Source organism: Zonotrichia leucophrys, chromosome 4 (assembly GCF_028769735.1).
Source record: "Zonotrichia leucophrys gambelii isolate GWCS_2022_RI chromosome 4, RI_Zleu_2.0, whole genome shotgun sequence".
Lineage (NCBI taxonomy): Eukaryota > Metazoa > Chordata > Aves > Passeriformes > Passerellidae > Zonotrichia > Zonotrichia leucophrys.
This window is the reverse complement of record NC_088173.1, coordinates 7,856,112-7,873,253: the sequence shown is the minus strand read 5'-3', so window position 1 is coordinate 7,873,253 and position 17,142 is coordinate 7,856,112. Positions and strand designations below refer to the sequence as shown.

Here is a 17,142-nt window from a genome sequence, read left to right as displayed (position 1 = left end):
GTTACTGTTTGCATGATTCAGACAAGAAGCAATGGCACAAAATAGCCTGGGGAAAGTGCCATTCAACCAAGAGAGCAGACTTCAAAACTCTGGATGACCCAGGACTTACAGATAAACAGCACAAATCCAGAATCATGGCAGAAATTATTTTTAGCAGGGTCATTTTTTCTCTGACAAGTGTTATACATATATTTTGGAGATGCCTAGTAAGGCCCTCATCAAATCTAAGGGGTAGGCAAATACAACTAAGAAAAAAATCATGTCTCATGAAATGAGAGCCATGTCATCAATAAATCAAAAGGCAAGTTTAGATGACTTATAAAATATTTCAATGTTACTTGCTGCAAACCATCAGGTATATAGCTTCTATTCTTTTCATGAGGAATTTCTAGTATTTCATTCTGTTAATATTGACAGAGAGGTGTCCATTGAATGGTCTCCAGTATTTCAACAAGTTTCTAGTGATACTCTTCACATTTATTTCTTCTCTTGTTAAAGTGGACATAAATAGAGTTAAGTAAGATATTTTCTTTTGCATCATCAAGCGCCAAGTAGCTACTCTGAAACTTTGTAAGGCTGGTTACTAAAATCTGTTCAGGCTGCTTAATGCATAGAATCACCCTGCAGTAAGTTTTAGCAATAGAGGAACACACCACGATGCACTGTGGCATTCACATTGTCATGGTATGTGTGCAAATGGATGCCCAAAGCTCCGCATTTCTAAAACAACTGTGCCATTCATATGAAAAGCATTTAGACATCAAGAGTCCGCCAAAAATGTGTGGATGAATTAAGTTCTAGGGGGGAAAGGACTCATCAATTTGAAACAACTGAGGATAATAAAGCTTCTTAACTGATCACAGATAATGAGCCACTTGCCACAGACATGCTACAATGGTACAATGAAAATGATAAGTGTATGATATAAAGCTGTTGTCAGGCCTTATCCTGAATACTGGGCACCATTTCTAGTCATCTGTACTCAAGAAAGAGGAACGAAACAGAAATAAACCCAGAGCCACCCAAAAAGGATAATCAAGGCAATGAAAAACCTCTCTTCAGAGGAGATGGAAAGATTTGGTGGTTTTAGTTCAGAGGAGAAAAGATTATTGCTCTCAACAGTAGGGCAAATACCAAAGGCAGGGAATGAGGACTTCTGAAGATAATCACACTGGCAGAAGAACAAAGAGGTATAGCCTCTTTGGCTATAGGAAATTAATACATTTGGGCGGGATACAGAAGAAAACTTCCAAGCATTAGAGAAATGACACTCTGGACCAACACTGCAATTAAAGATAGAGCATGATGCTAAACAAACTTTCTTTTAAAAAGATAATTAATAAGTTGAAGAACATAATTACCCAAACCAGTCGCTGTGACAGCAGCCTTCCCTCCAGCTGTATCCTGAGGGTTCAGCAGGTGCAATTGACTCTGTCTTTGATTAGAAAATGAACAGAGGTGCAGCTAAAAGCAGGGAGTACCTTCCTGATTCAAAGACTTAGCAGACTTCATTTAAAAGTCTGCAGTGTTCAAAAACATCTATTTCAGTCATAGACAAAGGAAATAGCGAAGCAACTTGCCAGTCAGCCATTGCAACAGAAAAATCACACACAAGATAACAATTTTGCAAGCCGCCATTTTCTTTAACTAGATAGAAAATTTAAAAGAACTAGAGTAATTTTCTTGAACTGAAAGTAATTTTAAAAGAACAAATGTTAAGAGAAGTTAATTTTCAATTTGAATTTCAGTTTGGGATTTGTTTTTATATATGTTCTTTGAGAAGATTGGTCAGAATATAAGCAGATAAAAACCATTCAGTTTGAAAAGACTCATTAAAGTAATTTTGAAAAATTGACCCCTCAACAGGAAAATACCTAAACTCAAACAGTTTCTCCAATAATGTATTGATAGTCATGTTCATCTTACAATACCTAAGGATTTTCATATTCTTATCAGGCAGCAAACTTCAATTGTGCTATCAGCAAGCTAATTTGACATCATAATTCTCCATCTGACGTCTGTTGATATTGCTTCAATCTGTGGCTATTATGCATTTACTGGCAAACCTCATTATGGCAATAGCTGTTAAAACTGCAGTTGAAATTAAAACCCGATTTTTCTGTTCTTAAGGCAATAGTGCCATCTAGTGGGAAATGTTCAGTTTTTTGTCTTGTTCTGGGCAAAGGAGCTCAGAGCCTTTCTTAGACAAACAATTCCTCAAGAAAAAGAGATGTAATTTTTTTTCCCCCCTAAGTTGGCTCCCTCAGGTTAATACATAAACTTTCATCTAAAATGCCCACTATCCCTTTCTAGTCACTCTGGTAAGGTTTCATAAGATTTTTGCTCTGCTCTGAGGTGTTCTACAAACCACAGCCCCTGTCTGGGTGTGTGCCTAGGGACCACAAGTCCTGCATCCTGCCAGGAAGGTCCCATGGGCATGAGGCAGAGCACTCAGCCCAACTGCAAGCAGTGCTACTCTGCATTGTCCAGCAAGAATAGCCTCACCAACCAAGTCCATGCTGTGAGTCCTCGGCTCTGCCGCGCGTTACACACACACAGTGGCCAGTCCTATCTTAACCCTGCCTCTTCTGGCAACCTTTTCAGACTCTTTTATCTGATTTTGTGCCTCCTCTCCTTTTAATGGCTTTTTCCCTCAGTTTCTGCAGAGTCAAAAACATCTCACAAGCCAGAGAGCACCTGACACCTTTTTACATTTAAAATGTCTATCTGTTCTGCAGAGTGTAAACAATGAGGATGTATCTGGTTTTCCCACAAGCAGTTGGTCTTCTTTCTTTCCTTTTTAATAATGGGGGTTATGCTTGCCCTTTTCCAGTCTATGTGAACTTCATGGGACTGCCATGACTTCTCAAACACGATGGATAGTGGCCTATCACTTCCTTGGCTAGTTCCTGTGGATGTTACTCACCACATCAGGGACTTGTGCACCTTCGGGTTCCTGAGATGGTCTCAAACTCATTCTCCTCCTACAGCAGACAGTTCTTTGTGGAATCTCATCCTGCTAAGATCTTTACCTCAGATGCTTTTACAGAGAGTTTTGACCTCAGACCATGGCAGATAGTGTACTGAGGGGGTGACCTAATTAGGTCACAGTGGGAACTATAGGTTCTTGTGAGTAGTATGTAATAGAACCTTCCTATATTTGGTCATTTCCAGTTTTCCTTCTCTGTTGGGTCAGAATTTTTTTCTTATAAGGTCATGTTCTGAGTTCACCTTCCTGATTGGACCTGTGCCCCTATACCTGGCTGCATTTGCCCCATCCAAAAGGTTTTTGGAATCTAGCCTCTGTACCCTGTGCCACCGTTATTTTCATTATTAAAGGTTTAATTTTCCAGGCTATTCCATCATTCCCGTTCCTCTTTATTAGCCAGCTCCTCCCAGCTAAGCCAAGTAGGGGTATCACAGTGGGCTGCAGTGGGCCTCATTGACTCAGTCTTTCTGGCCAAGTGGCCTGCAGCAGTTCCCCACTAATAATGACACCTGTTCCAGCCCTCCCTTTGATCCTTACCCAGTCAGCTCCTCACCCATGCCCAGGCCAAGCTCCATGCACTCCAGCTGGTCGACAGAGAGGACAATACCATTCATCTCCCATGCCTTTCCTTCATAAAGTGCCCCTGCCCTTCCATTCCAGCCCTCCAGACACAGGAACCATCCCACCACTTCTCAGGATGCCAATATGGTCCATAGCCCTGCAGGCTCCTGTTTACTTCCCATCCTACCCGCTTTTTTTAGAATAGAGGATTTAAGCTGGGCCCCTGGTGAAACTCTGACTGCAGTGGCTGGAATTCCTTGGTGCTATTCCTTCAGGTGTTCACTGAACTGCACACCTTCTCCAGGCTCTGGTCATCTCTTTCTGGGTCAGAGAGCCAACTAGTATGAATGGGATGGCATGTCATCCCACATCTTATCACTGTTACATCTCTTCAGGTCTCTCCAATTTTTACACTTAAAGTGCAATAAATGCCTACAGTAAGAAATAACTAGACAGGATTTTTTCACTGTATTCACAATCACTGATCTATCAATACAGTATGAAAGCCCACTAAGTGTGATACTGAAGAGGCCTCACATATTTCAAGCCTACAAATACTCAGTGGCACACTTTCAAAATACTTCTAGTATCAAACTACAAATTTTTATTATAATAATTTCTAAGTTAGAATGTATTTAAACCAGGACTATTACTGGCCTTGCTAAAGAACATGTGAGCATTCATCCATAAATGTCAATAAAGCCCTGGGGATTGCTGGAGTATTGGCAGTTTATGACTGCTCTGTGCAATTTCTGCATTGCAGTTAGAAAATTCACTTTATCACAGGGATCTATTAAAAGGCTGCTGTGTGAGACTGCCACATCCTATGATTATTGCTATTTTCTAAAATTGTAAACAAGAACCAATTAATTACATTGTGTTCAAGTAACAGCTAACCTCAACATTCTGCAACATTCACCATTTAGGTTATATTAAACATCCTATAAAGATGTTTAATATAAGCAAACATTCTAGATGCAATAACTCTATCTCCACCTGCAAGATTACATCATGGCTTCCTGACCGCTTTGCAAATTTTGCCAAATGATCCTGTACTGAATGCACTTTCTTTAAATCAAAAGTGTTTCGTTTCTAAAATGATAAATAAGCCTTCTATAATTCTAAAAATCACACTGAATACAAACTCCATTTGGAGTGACAACCGCCATTTATTGAGAGATTTGAGGTATTTCCGAAGAGAAACGACACCAGCAAAGTTGTTGAATCCAGTTGTGTTGCACTGCAGGAAGATGTCCAGTTAGCAGCGCCCTATGGAAGAAAAAGGTACATTTCAGTGCAACTATATTTTCTAAATCTCTAAGTTGGGTTGGCTTCAAGATAGGCACACACTCATACTGCCTGAAATCCCACACTTCACTGTCACAACTTAGCCATCTCTTTGGAATTTGAAAGGTTGGATGGAAGACAGCAGATGTACAGTAGCAAACTGTCTCTTGTGTAAGGAAGGAAGCAAGTTTTACTTACTACAGCACTGGCCACAGTGAAGGCAACCAGCAGAGAGAAATCATGACAATGGTCCAAGTAGAGTGAAAAAACAAGCTTTCCTCCAAGTAAAAAATCTCAGCCTTTTTCCACCCATAAAAAAAAAAGGGGGGCTATCCAATTTAACACTTCGGCAAGTATTTTAGAATCAGAGACATTCAACATGTAATTTTGTTCTTTTGTTCAGCCCTTCAAGGGCTTGATGTGAAAACCATGAGTCACTAGGAACCAATATGCCACTTACTTCTGACCCTCACTGTTGAAAGACTGCGGCTTCGAGGCACCTGCAAGACAAAGAGAAAAGGAAAATCAGGTGTGCTAAAGAACTGTAACCAAACAAGTCACCTGGGCACCCATCAACATTCAGAAAATCTGCACATCTATCATTGCAGCTCTACTGTTACAAAGTCAAGTTCAACAACTTTCTAGTTTTCTTTCACATCCTGCACACACACAAAAAAGGGAGCCCTACCCAAAGCCTCTCACATTTTCAATATTCATATTTTAAGTTGAGGGCACCTATGTCCATTTAATAAGATGGGCCAACAACTAGAAAAATATACACATTTTTAACAGAAATAATTAAAAAACATTTTGTAACCACACAATATGCAGAACTCTGCTGAAGTTTCACATATCTTATTTGTACCACCTTCCCTTCCTGCTCACCCTACATTTCTTTTTGGCCCCTTTGATGCATTTCATAAATTAGGAGTAAATTCAGGTCAATAAGTCCAGGAGGCAGGAACTATATGTTGTATATGTACTCCAAAATTACTGAAACACTTCCAGATGATGCAATTATTTATTCGGAAGGGCACTAAAGCAGAGTAGGGGCAAACCATTCCAAGATACACAATTGATGCTTCTGAGAATTTAACTATGATCTACTTCTCATACAGTATCTCTACTGATCATTATACCAGGCAATAACTATCTGTCAGTTCAGCTTCACCTCATTCGAGACCATCAAGCAAAGGCACTTATTCCCAGTGTTAAAATGTACATGTGGCACATCAGCATTTTTAACAGGTTGCCTACATTCCTAGTTAAAAATACTTGATGCTGTTAACACTACAAACATTTAGCTGAGGCTTACTTGACCACACAGCAGAGGACGGCCACAGCTGCAGCTTCTGCTTCTAATCCTGCATCTGCGAGGACACTACAAGAGAAAAGTAGGCTCTTGTAAGTAAACCTCTTCTGAGAGAGAAGGCTTAATAAAGACACACTTTGCAAGCCATACTGGAGACAAGGTTTGAAGACAGAGAGGAAACACAGTAAGCTTTCTGCTTAGAACAGGTTCTGACAACAACCATATATCTGCATAATTAATACATGAAGGAAAATGGAACTATTCATCCTATATACAGGATGAGGCACTAAAACCTATTTGATGTTTGATATACTACTCCACCCATATAGGGGACAGTTAAAAACTTATCTTTTTAAATTTTAAAAACAGTGTTGAGATCCACTGACTTTCCCTTAACATTTTTCTTTAACAAAATACGTACCATAACCATTTTTTTAGTGACTACTTCTCCTTTCACAATAACAGTGCCATCTTCTACCAGAGGAGGCCAGACGTGATAGGCCACAAAGGGAGCTGCGAAATCAGAGTCAAAGCTACGATAGTACCTGTTGAAACAAACAGCACAAGAAATGTCTGCATTAAGTGCCTAAAGAGAAATATGTTCCAAATCATCAATGTTGATAAAAAGCAGCTACTAGTATCTTTCCACATCACAAAAATATGTATTCTTTATGTGATCCTGTAAAAGAAATGGACTTGGAAGACAGACTTAGCAGAACATACTGTTTACTTATCCTGACAGACATTCTAATAAAGCCATTTAACACTTCAGAAGGCCACTAGACCTTAATTTTTGCATAAGCCCCACACAAGCCAGGGCCCCTGTGTCCACTGACAGATTAAACCTTCTGAGCAGCAATTTGGCAGACACAGTCATCCCCGCTTCCTGGAATATCTTGCTAGAACAAGCCCCCTATAAGGACAAATAACACATCTGGCTTTATGGATTCAAACTCACAACAAATACCAAATAACATAAATTGTATTAAAAGCAATGCATCTATACTTAAGTAATCTGTTACAATAGTAAGTTATATAAAACAATGTCATAATCTGAGGCACAAAGCAAGGTATAGGGTACAACGATGTTTGGCTGGCTCTTTGTAGAATGCTATCACATGTAATAAACAGATATATTTTAATTTCTACAACTTTTATTTGCTCCATCTCTGTGTACCACATCCAAATCCTATACATGTAAGCACATACATATGCCACATTTATCTAGCTAGATAGACAGATGTACATGTCTCCCACAGCAGCACACAAAAACATAATAAATGTTGTTTCTTAAGGCCATACACACCAAGTAGGTGGAGAAAGCATCTCAAGACTATATTACAGTGTTCATGCTTCCTAATTTAGCCAATAGTTTTGAGTGTCAAAAGCTAACTGTCCTATATTCAGATAGGATCACTGAGTAGTCCTGTATGATTTTGCACTCCCCTGTCGAGAGTCTACTTTCATATTCTCTATTTCTCTCCTTGACTTCTCAAGCTCTTCATGACCTGGGTTCCATTCTATTCTAAATTATTACTAGAAACCCTCTTAGTGATGTAAGGTGTTTTGCTTTTTAGAGCAATTTTTATGACTTATCAATTCCAATTATTTTCTAGACAACATGGAAGCACACTACAGCTCTCTGCTAAAAAAGCAACTTGACCCTATAGAAAAAAGAAAAATTATTAACAAAATTCTCATTTTTAAGAGGCAGTTTTGGTTTTGACCACCTCTAAACCAGAAGAGATGGGAGCATATTAACAGTCGTATGTTGTACAGTAGCCACAGCCTGGAGGTTGCAGCAAACATTGTTGATGACCCTGGTAATGACACCAACTGCAAGATCTCAGTAAATATGACTTTTACAGAACAGGCCAGTAAGGAGGAACAAGATGCAAACATTTTTTAAAAGGTAGATAGAGACTAAGCAGGGAAAGCTGATAATCATTTTCTTCTTAAATAATAAATTAAATATGCTCTTGAGAGTGAAGTTTATCCAGAAAATTGCTCTGCTGTTGACTAAAAAAAAAAATTGCTGACGCTTATGTACATGCTAGTATTTACCTTAAAGACATACCAAATTCACTACAGGCCAGGGGGTTTTGCCCTAAATTCATGTTTAGCAATCGTGAACTGCTATATTAATTAGGAAACAAGTAGACTACAAAACTTTTAATGGTAAGTCTGACTGAATATAGAAATTTCTTACATGTTCCTATTGAAGCATTCTCCATCAACACCATAGGCAATATCAAGAGGAGGAATGAGAGTCTGCATTGAATAAGCCAAACAGCACACCTCTCGAATCAAATTGCTGATCACAACGAAATCCAGTTCTCCTGGACATGGAAGCTTTGGGTTCCTGTTCATGCAGCAAACTACTTCCTGAAAATAAACATATATGAGTAATTTGCACTCACTAACAATTTTTTCACAAGCAACTGCAGAAATCCCCCCTAAATATGCCTCTCAGCTTTCTACATTTAAAAATCAGTATAAAAAACTCATAGTAATGTTGGCCTGGACTATTCCAGAAAACAACAACTTCAGAAAGAATATGCTGCTATGAACAAACCAAGCAAGCCATTACTAAGTCATACATATACTAGTCCTAGCAATGTTGTTCTAGAAAACAAACTGCTACAAGACAAAGTCCATACAGTAACTATTTTCTCCTTCAGGTTACAGTGCATTTCTAATTTACATATTCTGAATTTACTAGCTCCTGAAAGAGATCACCACTGCCCTTGACTTACATGGATACTGCAACAAACGTCATACAGATCCTTGTGGCAAGCTATATAATCCAGGACAGCAACTTCAAGTGACGTAGGTCCCCCTCTGAAACATATACCCAAAGTGTCTTTTACGTTTATTTTCACCCTCCAGAAGGCCATCTTTGCCGCACGGAAAGATTCCTGCAAAAGTAAAGAACATCAAGTTAAATAACAGCAGACCCAGTTTAATCTGATATCTGAGAAAATTAATAATTTAACCCACTATCATCAAAACAAGGAGGTTTTGATACATTGCTGTAGAGGAGAAAATTAACTCATGAGGAAGGAATTCTCTGATTGAGTGTAATTTATTTGCAGAAGGCAATGTTGATCACTGCAGATACCATGTACTTTTCAGACCAAAGCACTTGACCAATTTCAGACTAAATTTCACTCTTTTAGTATGCGTACAATAAATCATTGACCCTGTTCCCATCTTGGGACAGGTCAGGTAGGACACTACATTGAGAGTTCAATGTAGAAATGTGAGGGGAAGAAAGAAAAATCAAAATAAAAAAGAAAGCTTTCTTCTCTGCACTTGACAGAAATGCTAATTTACCCACAATTTAAACCACTGCAGACATAGTATTTTACAACACACAACCAGCCTGTAAAATAAGAAATAATATTTCTTTCTCACCACACATGCAATGTATACTATCCTCTGCACCGTCTCCAAGTTACAGACGTATCGCCTCAAAATGCACTCTGCCTCCAAGCGTTCTTTAGCGTAAATGAAGTTATAGCGAGCTATGAGGCAGGCACGGTGTGAAGCACTGCCCCGCCTGATCCGGGGAGGTGTACAGGGCCTTGGGCAAAGGGCACGGCACTTGGGAGGACAGGGCCTCACGCAGGGTCTCACGCAGGGTCTCACGCAGGGCCTTACGCAGGGCCTCAAACGGCACGGCAGAGGAGAGATACAGGGCCTCACACAGGGCCTGGCACAGGGCCTCATACAGGCCCTTGGACGACATGGTAGGCACGGTGGAGAGAGACACTTCAGACGGCATGGAGAGCCCGCCCGTGGAGCACAGGGTACGCATGGAGAGCAGGCCCTTGGACGGCAGGGTATGCATGGAGAGCAGGCTCTTGGACGGCAGGGTATGCATGGAGAGCAGACCCTTGGACGGCAGGGTATGCATGGAGAGCAGGGCCTTGGACCACAGGGTCCACAGGGACCACAGGGTCCACACGGACCACAGGGTCCGCAGGGACCACAGGGTCCGCAGGGACCACAGGGACCACAGGGTCCGCATGGACCACAGGGTCCACAGGGACCACAGGGTCCGCAGGGACCACAAGGTCCGCATGGACCACAGGGTCCACAGGGACCACAGGGTCCACAGGGACCACAGGGTCCGCAGGGACCACAGGGACCACAGGGTCCACAGGGACTACAGGGTCCACAGGGACCACAGGGTCCACAGGGACCACAGGGACCACAGGGACCGCATGGAGAGCAGGCCCTTGGACGGCAGGGTCCGCATGGAGGGCAGGGTCCGCATGGAGAGCAGGCCCTTGGACGGCAGGGTATGCATGGAGAGCAGGCCCTCGGAAGGCACGGAGAGCAGGCCCTTGGACGGCAGGGTCCGCATGGAGAGCAGCCCCTCACAGGGCATGGAGAGCAGGCCCTCGGAAGGCATGGAGAGCAGGCCCTCGGACGGCAGGGTCCACATGGAGAGCAGCCCCTCACAGGGCATGGTGAGCAGGCCCTTGGACGGCATGGAGAGCAGGCCCTCACAGGGCATGGAGAGCAGGCACTTGGACGGCAGGGTCCGCATGGAGAGCAGGCCCTCACAGGGCATGGAGAGCAGGCCCTCGGAAGGCATGGAGAGCAGCCCCTTGGACGGCATGGAGAGCAGGCCCTAGGAAGGCATGCTGGAGGAGAAATACAGCCCCTTGGAACGCACGGTGGAGGAGAGACACAGCCCCTCAGACGGCACGGTGGAGAGAAACACCTCCGACGGCATGGCGGAGGAGTGCAGCGGGAAAGCCTACGACACACAAGCAAAGAAGCTTCATGTCACTTTACCATCCTCAGATGCTTTCCCTATGGCAGACTTCTTCGTCAATTTCATTTTTACAAGGGTAAGGTGAGTTTTGAGCCAAGTAATTAAAGAAGCTACAGCTGGTTAGTCTAATATGAAGGCATTTTCATAGAATGTTTTATGGCCTACAGCATATACAGTAAAAGAAAAGTTACATGTAAAGCATATAAGGCCAAGCACTTTGTTCCTAGGAAACACACTTTTCACTAGTAATATTTTGGAGATTTGTTCCTCTTTTAGTACCACCGAAGAGTACTGCTGAAGTCAAACAAGTAAAAATTGAATACTACAACTACAGAGCAGAACTCTATAAAAGTACTCATCAACAAAAGAACTATTTCATACAGTTGCCCTCCATGTATTTTGTAAAGGTGCATTATTTGCTGTTTTGTCTGAAACCTAACATAACTGCTTTAAAATAAAATACTTGGGCACTAGAACAAATAACCTAAAGAGTTTATGTTCCTTCATAACAAAGCAAAAAACCTTGGCTTTTGTTTATATTTCAATTTAAATGAGGAAGAAATTCATGCTACCTAACATGACCAATTTCTATGATTCAGTGACTTCTCTGAGTAAGGTCTCTACCTGCTCTGGATAATAGACTTTTTGCAATCCAGCATAGCAATCTCATCCCGCAAGTTCTCAATCTTCTGCTCGTACTCATCTAGTTCCTCTAGCCTCCTTATGTTGCACCGGGAAGCCTTCAGACTTAATGACACAGAACAGTCAGTCACAAGATGTCCTTCTATCAACGTAAACTATCTATCAATTAATCCTCATCATCAAACAAAAGGAGCAAAAAAAATAGGAATATTATTGACCAAGCTCCTTATGCTTGCTGAATAATTTCAGCATGCTTTCCTTATACTGAAATACAGGAAAAATCCAGAGTTTAAAAACAAATGAAACAAAGCAGACCCTTGATCTTACTTTAAATTGTGTAAGTGTATTGTGGCAGGAAAGTGGATATAGCACTGTGTGCTATAGGAACAATTACTGGTTAACATTTGGCATCCTTATACTAGCTCAGATGATCAGGTCTAAAAGAAACTAATTTCATTCTCACATTTAAGACATTAACTAAACCATCTCAGTTTTCTTTCCTATAGATTAAGAACCTATGTATTGTCTCCTACCAGGTTCTTGGGCTCTTTTTCTTTGCAGAAATATATTAGTCAGTCAAAAGACATCAGAGATGCTAGTCAAGTAATACCAAAAGCTAACAATTCCTCTCCTGCTGTCCCCAAAAGCGGGAGTGATTCTTAAAGATTGGCAGACAACCAGTGAAACAAACAAGTTTATCTTCTGTCCTTTACTCTTAGTTAATAATAAAAACTATCCCAAAATCTCTGCTTTCCATCCAAATACCAGTATTACTGTTGCTTTTCTCTTACCAGAAGTGGAAGGCAAAAAGAAAATATGTTTTCTATTTATTTTGAAGGTATTCACTCTGTCCTTCCTTTTCCTTACTGGAGGACCCTGGTGAGATTTTTTTGAGACTCTGAATCAACAAAAGCTCTAACACTTATCAATAGGATTCTTGTTCCACCTTTTTAAGGAACAAGCTGACTGAGATGACCACAGGTAATAAGGCCAGCAACATCTGCTAAGAGGAAAGACTGCCCAGTTCCATCCATCAGCTCCTTCAGGAAGGACTTCTAGCAGAACAGTAGTAAAAGAGGGTTAAAGAATTCTACTACAAAGGACAATTGGGAAAGAAAAGCAGATTTGGGAAGATGAGCTCTAGAAGTAGGCATGGGGGAAATCCAAAATTATATTCTTGGAATCACTTAGTAAGGGCATGAAATTATATCACCTGATGTACTTACCCAAGACTTCCAGAACGTTCATTGTTCTCATGGTAATAGGATGCATGAGAATGTGTCTGCCACTTCGAGCTGCCTCTTAACTGGTAATAACTGCACTAACTTGTATCTGAAGCAATTTTCTAACTTTTATATTATAATGCTCCATAAAATATGTTTTATGCAACTAGACAAAAACTCTTCAGGTCTAGTCACTGATCTGGTGATGATGAGTGACTTCCTCCATCTTATGACAGTGGCTTTTATCTTCTTGGACATTTATGTATCAATTACATTGTATAATTAATTGTGACATGTTGTAGGTCCTTTAATAAATGTTACACTGTAGCTACTCAATTGATTTTTTTTATTTAGGGTTTGCTTAGTATGCAACATTTCATAGACTATAACTCCACAAGGGATTGTCATGGGCTATACAAAACCTTTTTATGTAGAATACTGGCATGTCTTTCAACACCTCTGTCAAAAGCGAAACTTACCAAGTGAATTTATGAATGTGGGTGTGACTGTATCATTTGTACCCCACTTTGGATATATACACACAATACAGAGCTCAATGCATTTTGAAACTCTGGTTTTAGGCCAGAAATAAAACATTTTACAAATCTCCATCAATATTTAGACATCAAGGGAAAAGAAAAAAAAACAAAATTAAACAGAAAAAAATTGCAGTTAATCTCCCTACTCTCGTTCCATCTGGTTGATCTGCACACGAGTTTCACTTAGTTTGTCCTCCAGTTCTTGCAGCTCACACCTTGGTTTGCAGGACAAATCTCTCAGCTGTAGCTCTCCTTCAGCTGACTCCTACCAGGAAATGAAGTCACACTGCTTGAATATTCTACTTTATAAATTCCCTCAGTAAAGTACTAGAGCATAAAGGGCAGATGTATTTCTAAATATTTCAGCAATGACCATTTTTAAAGAAACTGAGAAAAAAAGCTATTGCGTTCTCTCTGAGACATAAGCAATACCCTTCAGGCCAAAGAAAGACTCAGTTATAGAGAGTAAAATATTCACTTATTTTATACTTCATGGTAGAAATTATGGAAGGTCAGCATATGCAGATTTACTGCCCGAATCATCAGAACAAAGCCTTTTGCAGATGTGTTGCATAGTTGGTTTTTTTCAGTTAGTCAACTCCTGATTGACTAAATGACCAACTCAAGTAAACTTTTTGGGAATTCGTGTATACAAAACAACGAAAAGTTATTAGAACACAGAAGGCAAGTATCATTCCAGAAAGCACACTACTATACATGCAGCTGCCTTTAACAACCCATAAAATGGCCAGCTAGTACTGGAATTAAATTAGTAACTGTGCAACGGGCTTTTCTTTAAATTTTGAATGTCACATGCAATTACAAACCTGCAACTGGTATTCCTGGTGTACTGTCATTTAATAACTTTCTTGTTTTATATTTTGGGAGGGTTTCGGCACACCACCACTCCTGATTCATAATAGACTCTAACTCTTAAGGGATATCACTTTTTATTTGTCCTATTTTAATTGTGAAATATTTTGACAGATGAGGTGTAAAAATGAGGAACCAAAGAACATGGAGACATCACTATCAAATCTCAGGATCTTGAAGATCTTCCCCTAGCCTGAATTAGCAAAGTCTCTTATTTTCATTCAAACCATAAAGCCACAACAGATCTGTCTTTTCTGTTAGTATCAAACTGTTAGTATTACAACCCCTTCAGTGAATACCAAATATATATGAACTCCAAATATCATGGCAGGAGCATAGTGCTTTCATGACACACATGAACACTTTTTTTTAAACACTCCAGGATATAATACAATGTTAAGATATCCTTAGAGTTTTTTCCTTAAAAAAAAAAAAAGGAGCTCACAGATTAATGCATGGAGTTTATGCACACCTTCAGCTTACACATGTATTTTCACAGTGCTCTTTTTTTCTAAAAGAGATATGGCATAAATACTGCTATTATGGCTCTGAAATATAAATGTAAATGGCAAATCTGTACCTAGAAAAGGAAAGCAGTACAATAACACAGACTTCTTATACAAAGCAAATCCCTCCATAATAGCATAGTTGTCTCCATAGGTGTCTCCATAAGCAATTAAGGATATATTTCATTATGTAAAATCTGAGGGAGGCTAATATTAACAGAAAGTCATTAAAACGCTTCCGCAGGTATAAATTCACCTAGTTCTATTCCCTTAAAATGAGTTTCTTACACACCTGAGTGAGGTTGTCACTTCCTGAAGCAGTACATATACTTGGCAGGAGACAGCCTTTTAATTTTGCTGCACAATCCTCTAAAAACACAAACATTAAGAAATGCTAAGAACACGTACAGAAAAAGCCAGAGTTGGAAAAAATGGCACATGTGAAATGTGTAAGTAATTGGACAAGGCATCAATTTACCTCCTTGGGATGTTTCATTGAGAATTGAGAAGAGCTGCTTTTGAATTGCCTTGTTCAGGTTCTAACACTTGACAGCATCGGCTCAGATTTTCCTCAGCAGAATTCCCCTGTTAATAATGTGCATTATGACAGCTGTGTGGGCTTTCTCACTTAAAGTTACTCCTGTTACAATCATGGCACATTCTCCCCCATAATTACATCTTCCCAACCTTCTCCTACTGGATCCATTAGAATACTCATTTTTGAATACTCATTTCTAATAGGCCAATGAGCAAAACACGACTTCTATGACCCACTTCATTCACTACTTGAGAAAGCATACTCCTTTTCCATCATAAAGAGGATGCAACCACAAGTTGAGTTAAAATCTTCCAACAGTTATTAAAATAATAATCCAGCAGATTGTTGGATTTTAAAAAATAGCCCAAAATCTGGTTTTCCATATTAGCTGAAATAATACATATAAGGCTCTTATCTTGCTTTGTCTATTCCTAACCAACTTTTGATGGAGAGGTCAGCTCCCACTGCCGCTCGGCCCTCCTAAGGCCTACCTCCAACAACCATGTGCAAGAGTTTGAAATACACGACACTGTTCCTTCTCCGGCCTCCTCTGTGGTAGCTTTACCGGCTACTCCCAACCCCCCTAAAACCGCCCTTTGCCTTGAATCTTGCCGACAGTTACACCGGTTATGTAACTGTAACTCCTATTCAACCATGAAGTAAAAGAAAAAAACTAATTTCCCCTGAAAACACTGCATTTCTTTTCTCACCAGCCACAGCATACACAGTAGGTAGTTACAAGTTCGTGACAAACTAGCTGCATCCTGAAGGTACATCTGGGGATGCCGGACCGAAAATTCTATCAAGATTTTTTTTCCACTGAGCAAAGTCACTGCTGTGAAGTCTCACCTTTCCCTAATTTTACACTTTCTCTACTGCTTCCACTGTTTTTTCACCCCCTCAGCTCACCTCCGGTCACTCCTGGATGGACTCCATCTCACCCCTTCGGCAGCTCTTCTTCAACTAACGGCGCTCCGCCCGTACCGCCTGCCGTTTCTGAAACCGTTTGCCGTCAACGGCCGCTAGCCGGCCGCGCCGCGCGCTGCCCGGTAACCGCCTCTCTCGCGCACAAGCTGCTTCTCCCCCCCCAAAAGAGCCGCGATGCTGGGTAACCCCGTCCCACTTCCAGCAGCCGTTTCCCTCACTCTCACTCCTCACTCAACTCTGGCTTTTTCTGTACGTGTTCTTAGCATTTCTTAATGTTTGTGTTTTCTTAGATGATTGTGCAGCAAAAATAAAAGGCTGTCTGCTGCCGAGTATATGCTGTACTGCTTCAGGAAGTGACAACCTCACTCAGGTGTGTAAGAAACTTATTTTAAGGGAATAGAACTAGGTGAATTTTTTCCAGACTGTTCCTAGGCCCCAACCGTAGTCCTTCCACCGGCCGTTTTTCAACGCTCTCCTCCCTTCTAAGCACAGCCAGTACCGATCAAATCTCACTTTTAACCTCCAACCCTTCTTTTCAGGGAACCTTGCCACGGACAAAAAGCGAAACAACTGAAGCTGTGGGAGTTTAACAGGTCTTAAAAGTGCGCTAACTGGACGCGCGTTCCGGGCAGTGTCCCAGACCGCCCCGTGGACCGCCGAGCGAGGGCGGCTGCCCCTGGCCCCGAGGAGTGGCAGGACTCACCTCAAAGTCCTGCCCTTCCCGAGTGTTTCCCCCGCCCACGAGGCTGTTTAATTCTTTGGCCATGGCTAGATGTCAGCTCGCTCTGCTGTCCCCTCGGCAGAGTATTCTTCGGGCGGCGCAGGTGTAATGGAGATGGTAATGCCAGCCCGGGCCCCTTCCCTGGGCTTGGCCGCGTCCGAGGGCTTCCACAGCCGCGGTGGTGTCTTAACGGCTGGCGCGGCGATGGCGGTGCCACGGGACTGGGGGGGGAGGC

At 41.3% G+C, this 17,142-nt stretch overlaps 1 protein-coding gene across 5 annotated transcripts; it reads right to left on the bottom strand.

The window, feature by feature from the left end:
* Positions 1-4,688: 4,688 nt before the first annotated feature.
* Positions 4,689-17,142, bottom strand: SPATA18 (spermatogenesis associated 18). 5 transcript variants are annotated; one of them, XM_064712203.1, is made up of 12 exons: positions 16,169-16,339; positions 15,200-15,306; positions 15,014-15,090; positions 13,489-13,607; positions 11,563-11,685; positions 9,567-10,920; positions 8,906-9,067; positions 8,359-8,534; positions 6,571-6,694; positions 6,153-6,218; positions 5,298-5,337; positions 4,689-4,819 (listed from the first exon to the last, which is right to left on the bottom strand). In XM_064712203.1, the coding sequence occupies exons 4-12, from the start codon at positions 13,497-13,499 to the stop codon at positions 4,809-4,811; spliced, it is 2,067 nt and encodes a 688-aa protein (XP_064568273.1). In that variant the 5' UTR covers positions 13,500-13,607; positions 15,014-15,090; positions 15,200-15,306; positions 16,169-16,339; the 3' UTR covers positions 4,689-4,808. The 5 variants fall into 5 exon arrangements, with proteins under 5 accessions (XP_064568273.1, XP_064568274.1, XP_064568270.1 ...); XM_064712204.1 differs by lacking the exons at positions 15,014-15,090; positions 15,200-15,306; positions 16,169-16,339 and adding an exon at positions 16,890-17,142; XM_064712200.1 differs by lacking the exons at positions 11,563-11,685; positions 15,014-15,090; positions 15,200-15,306; positions 16,169-16,339 and adding an exon at positions 16,890-17,142.

Excerpts from the sequence above, each read along its gene's own strand:
- SPATA18 (XM_064712204.1), bottom strand. The coding sequence starts at position 16,952 with ATGGCCAAAGAATTAAACAGCCTCGTGGGCGGGGGAAACACTCGGGAA. Across the intron at positions 8,535-8,905 it reads ACGTTTGTTGCAGTATCCAT|GAAGTAGTTTGCTGCATGAA; the intron begins GTAAGTCAAGGG and ends GTTTATTTTCAG. Across the intron at positions 6,695-8,358 it reads GAATGCTTCAATAGGAACAT|GTACTATCGTAGCTTTGACT; the intron begins GTAAGAAATTTC and ends TTGTTTCAACAG.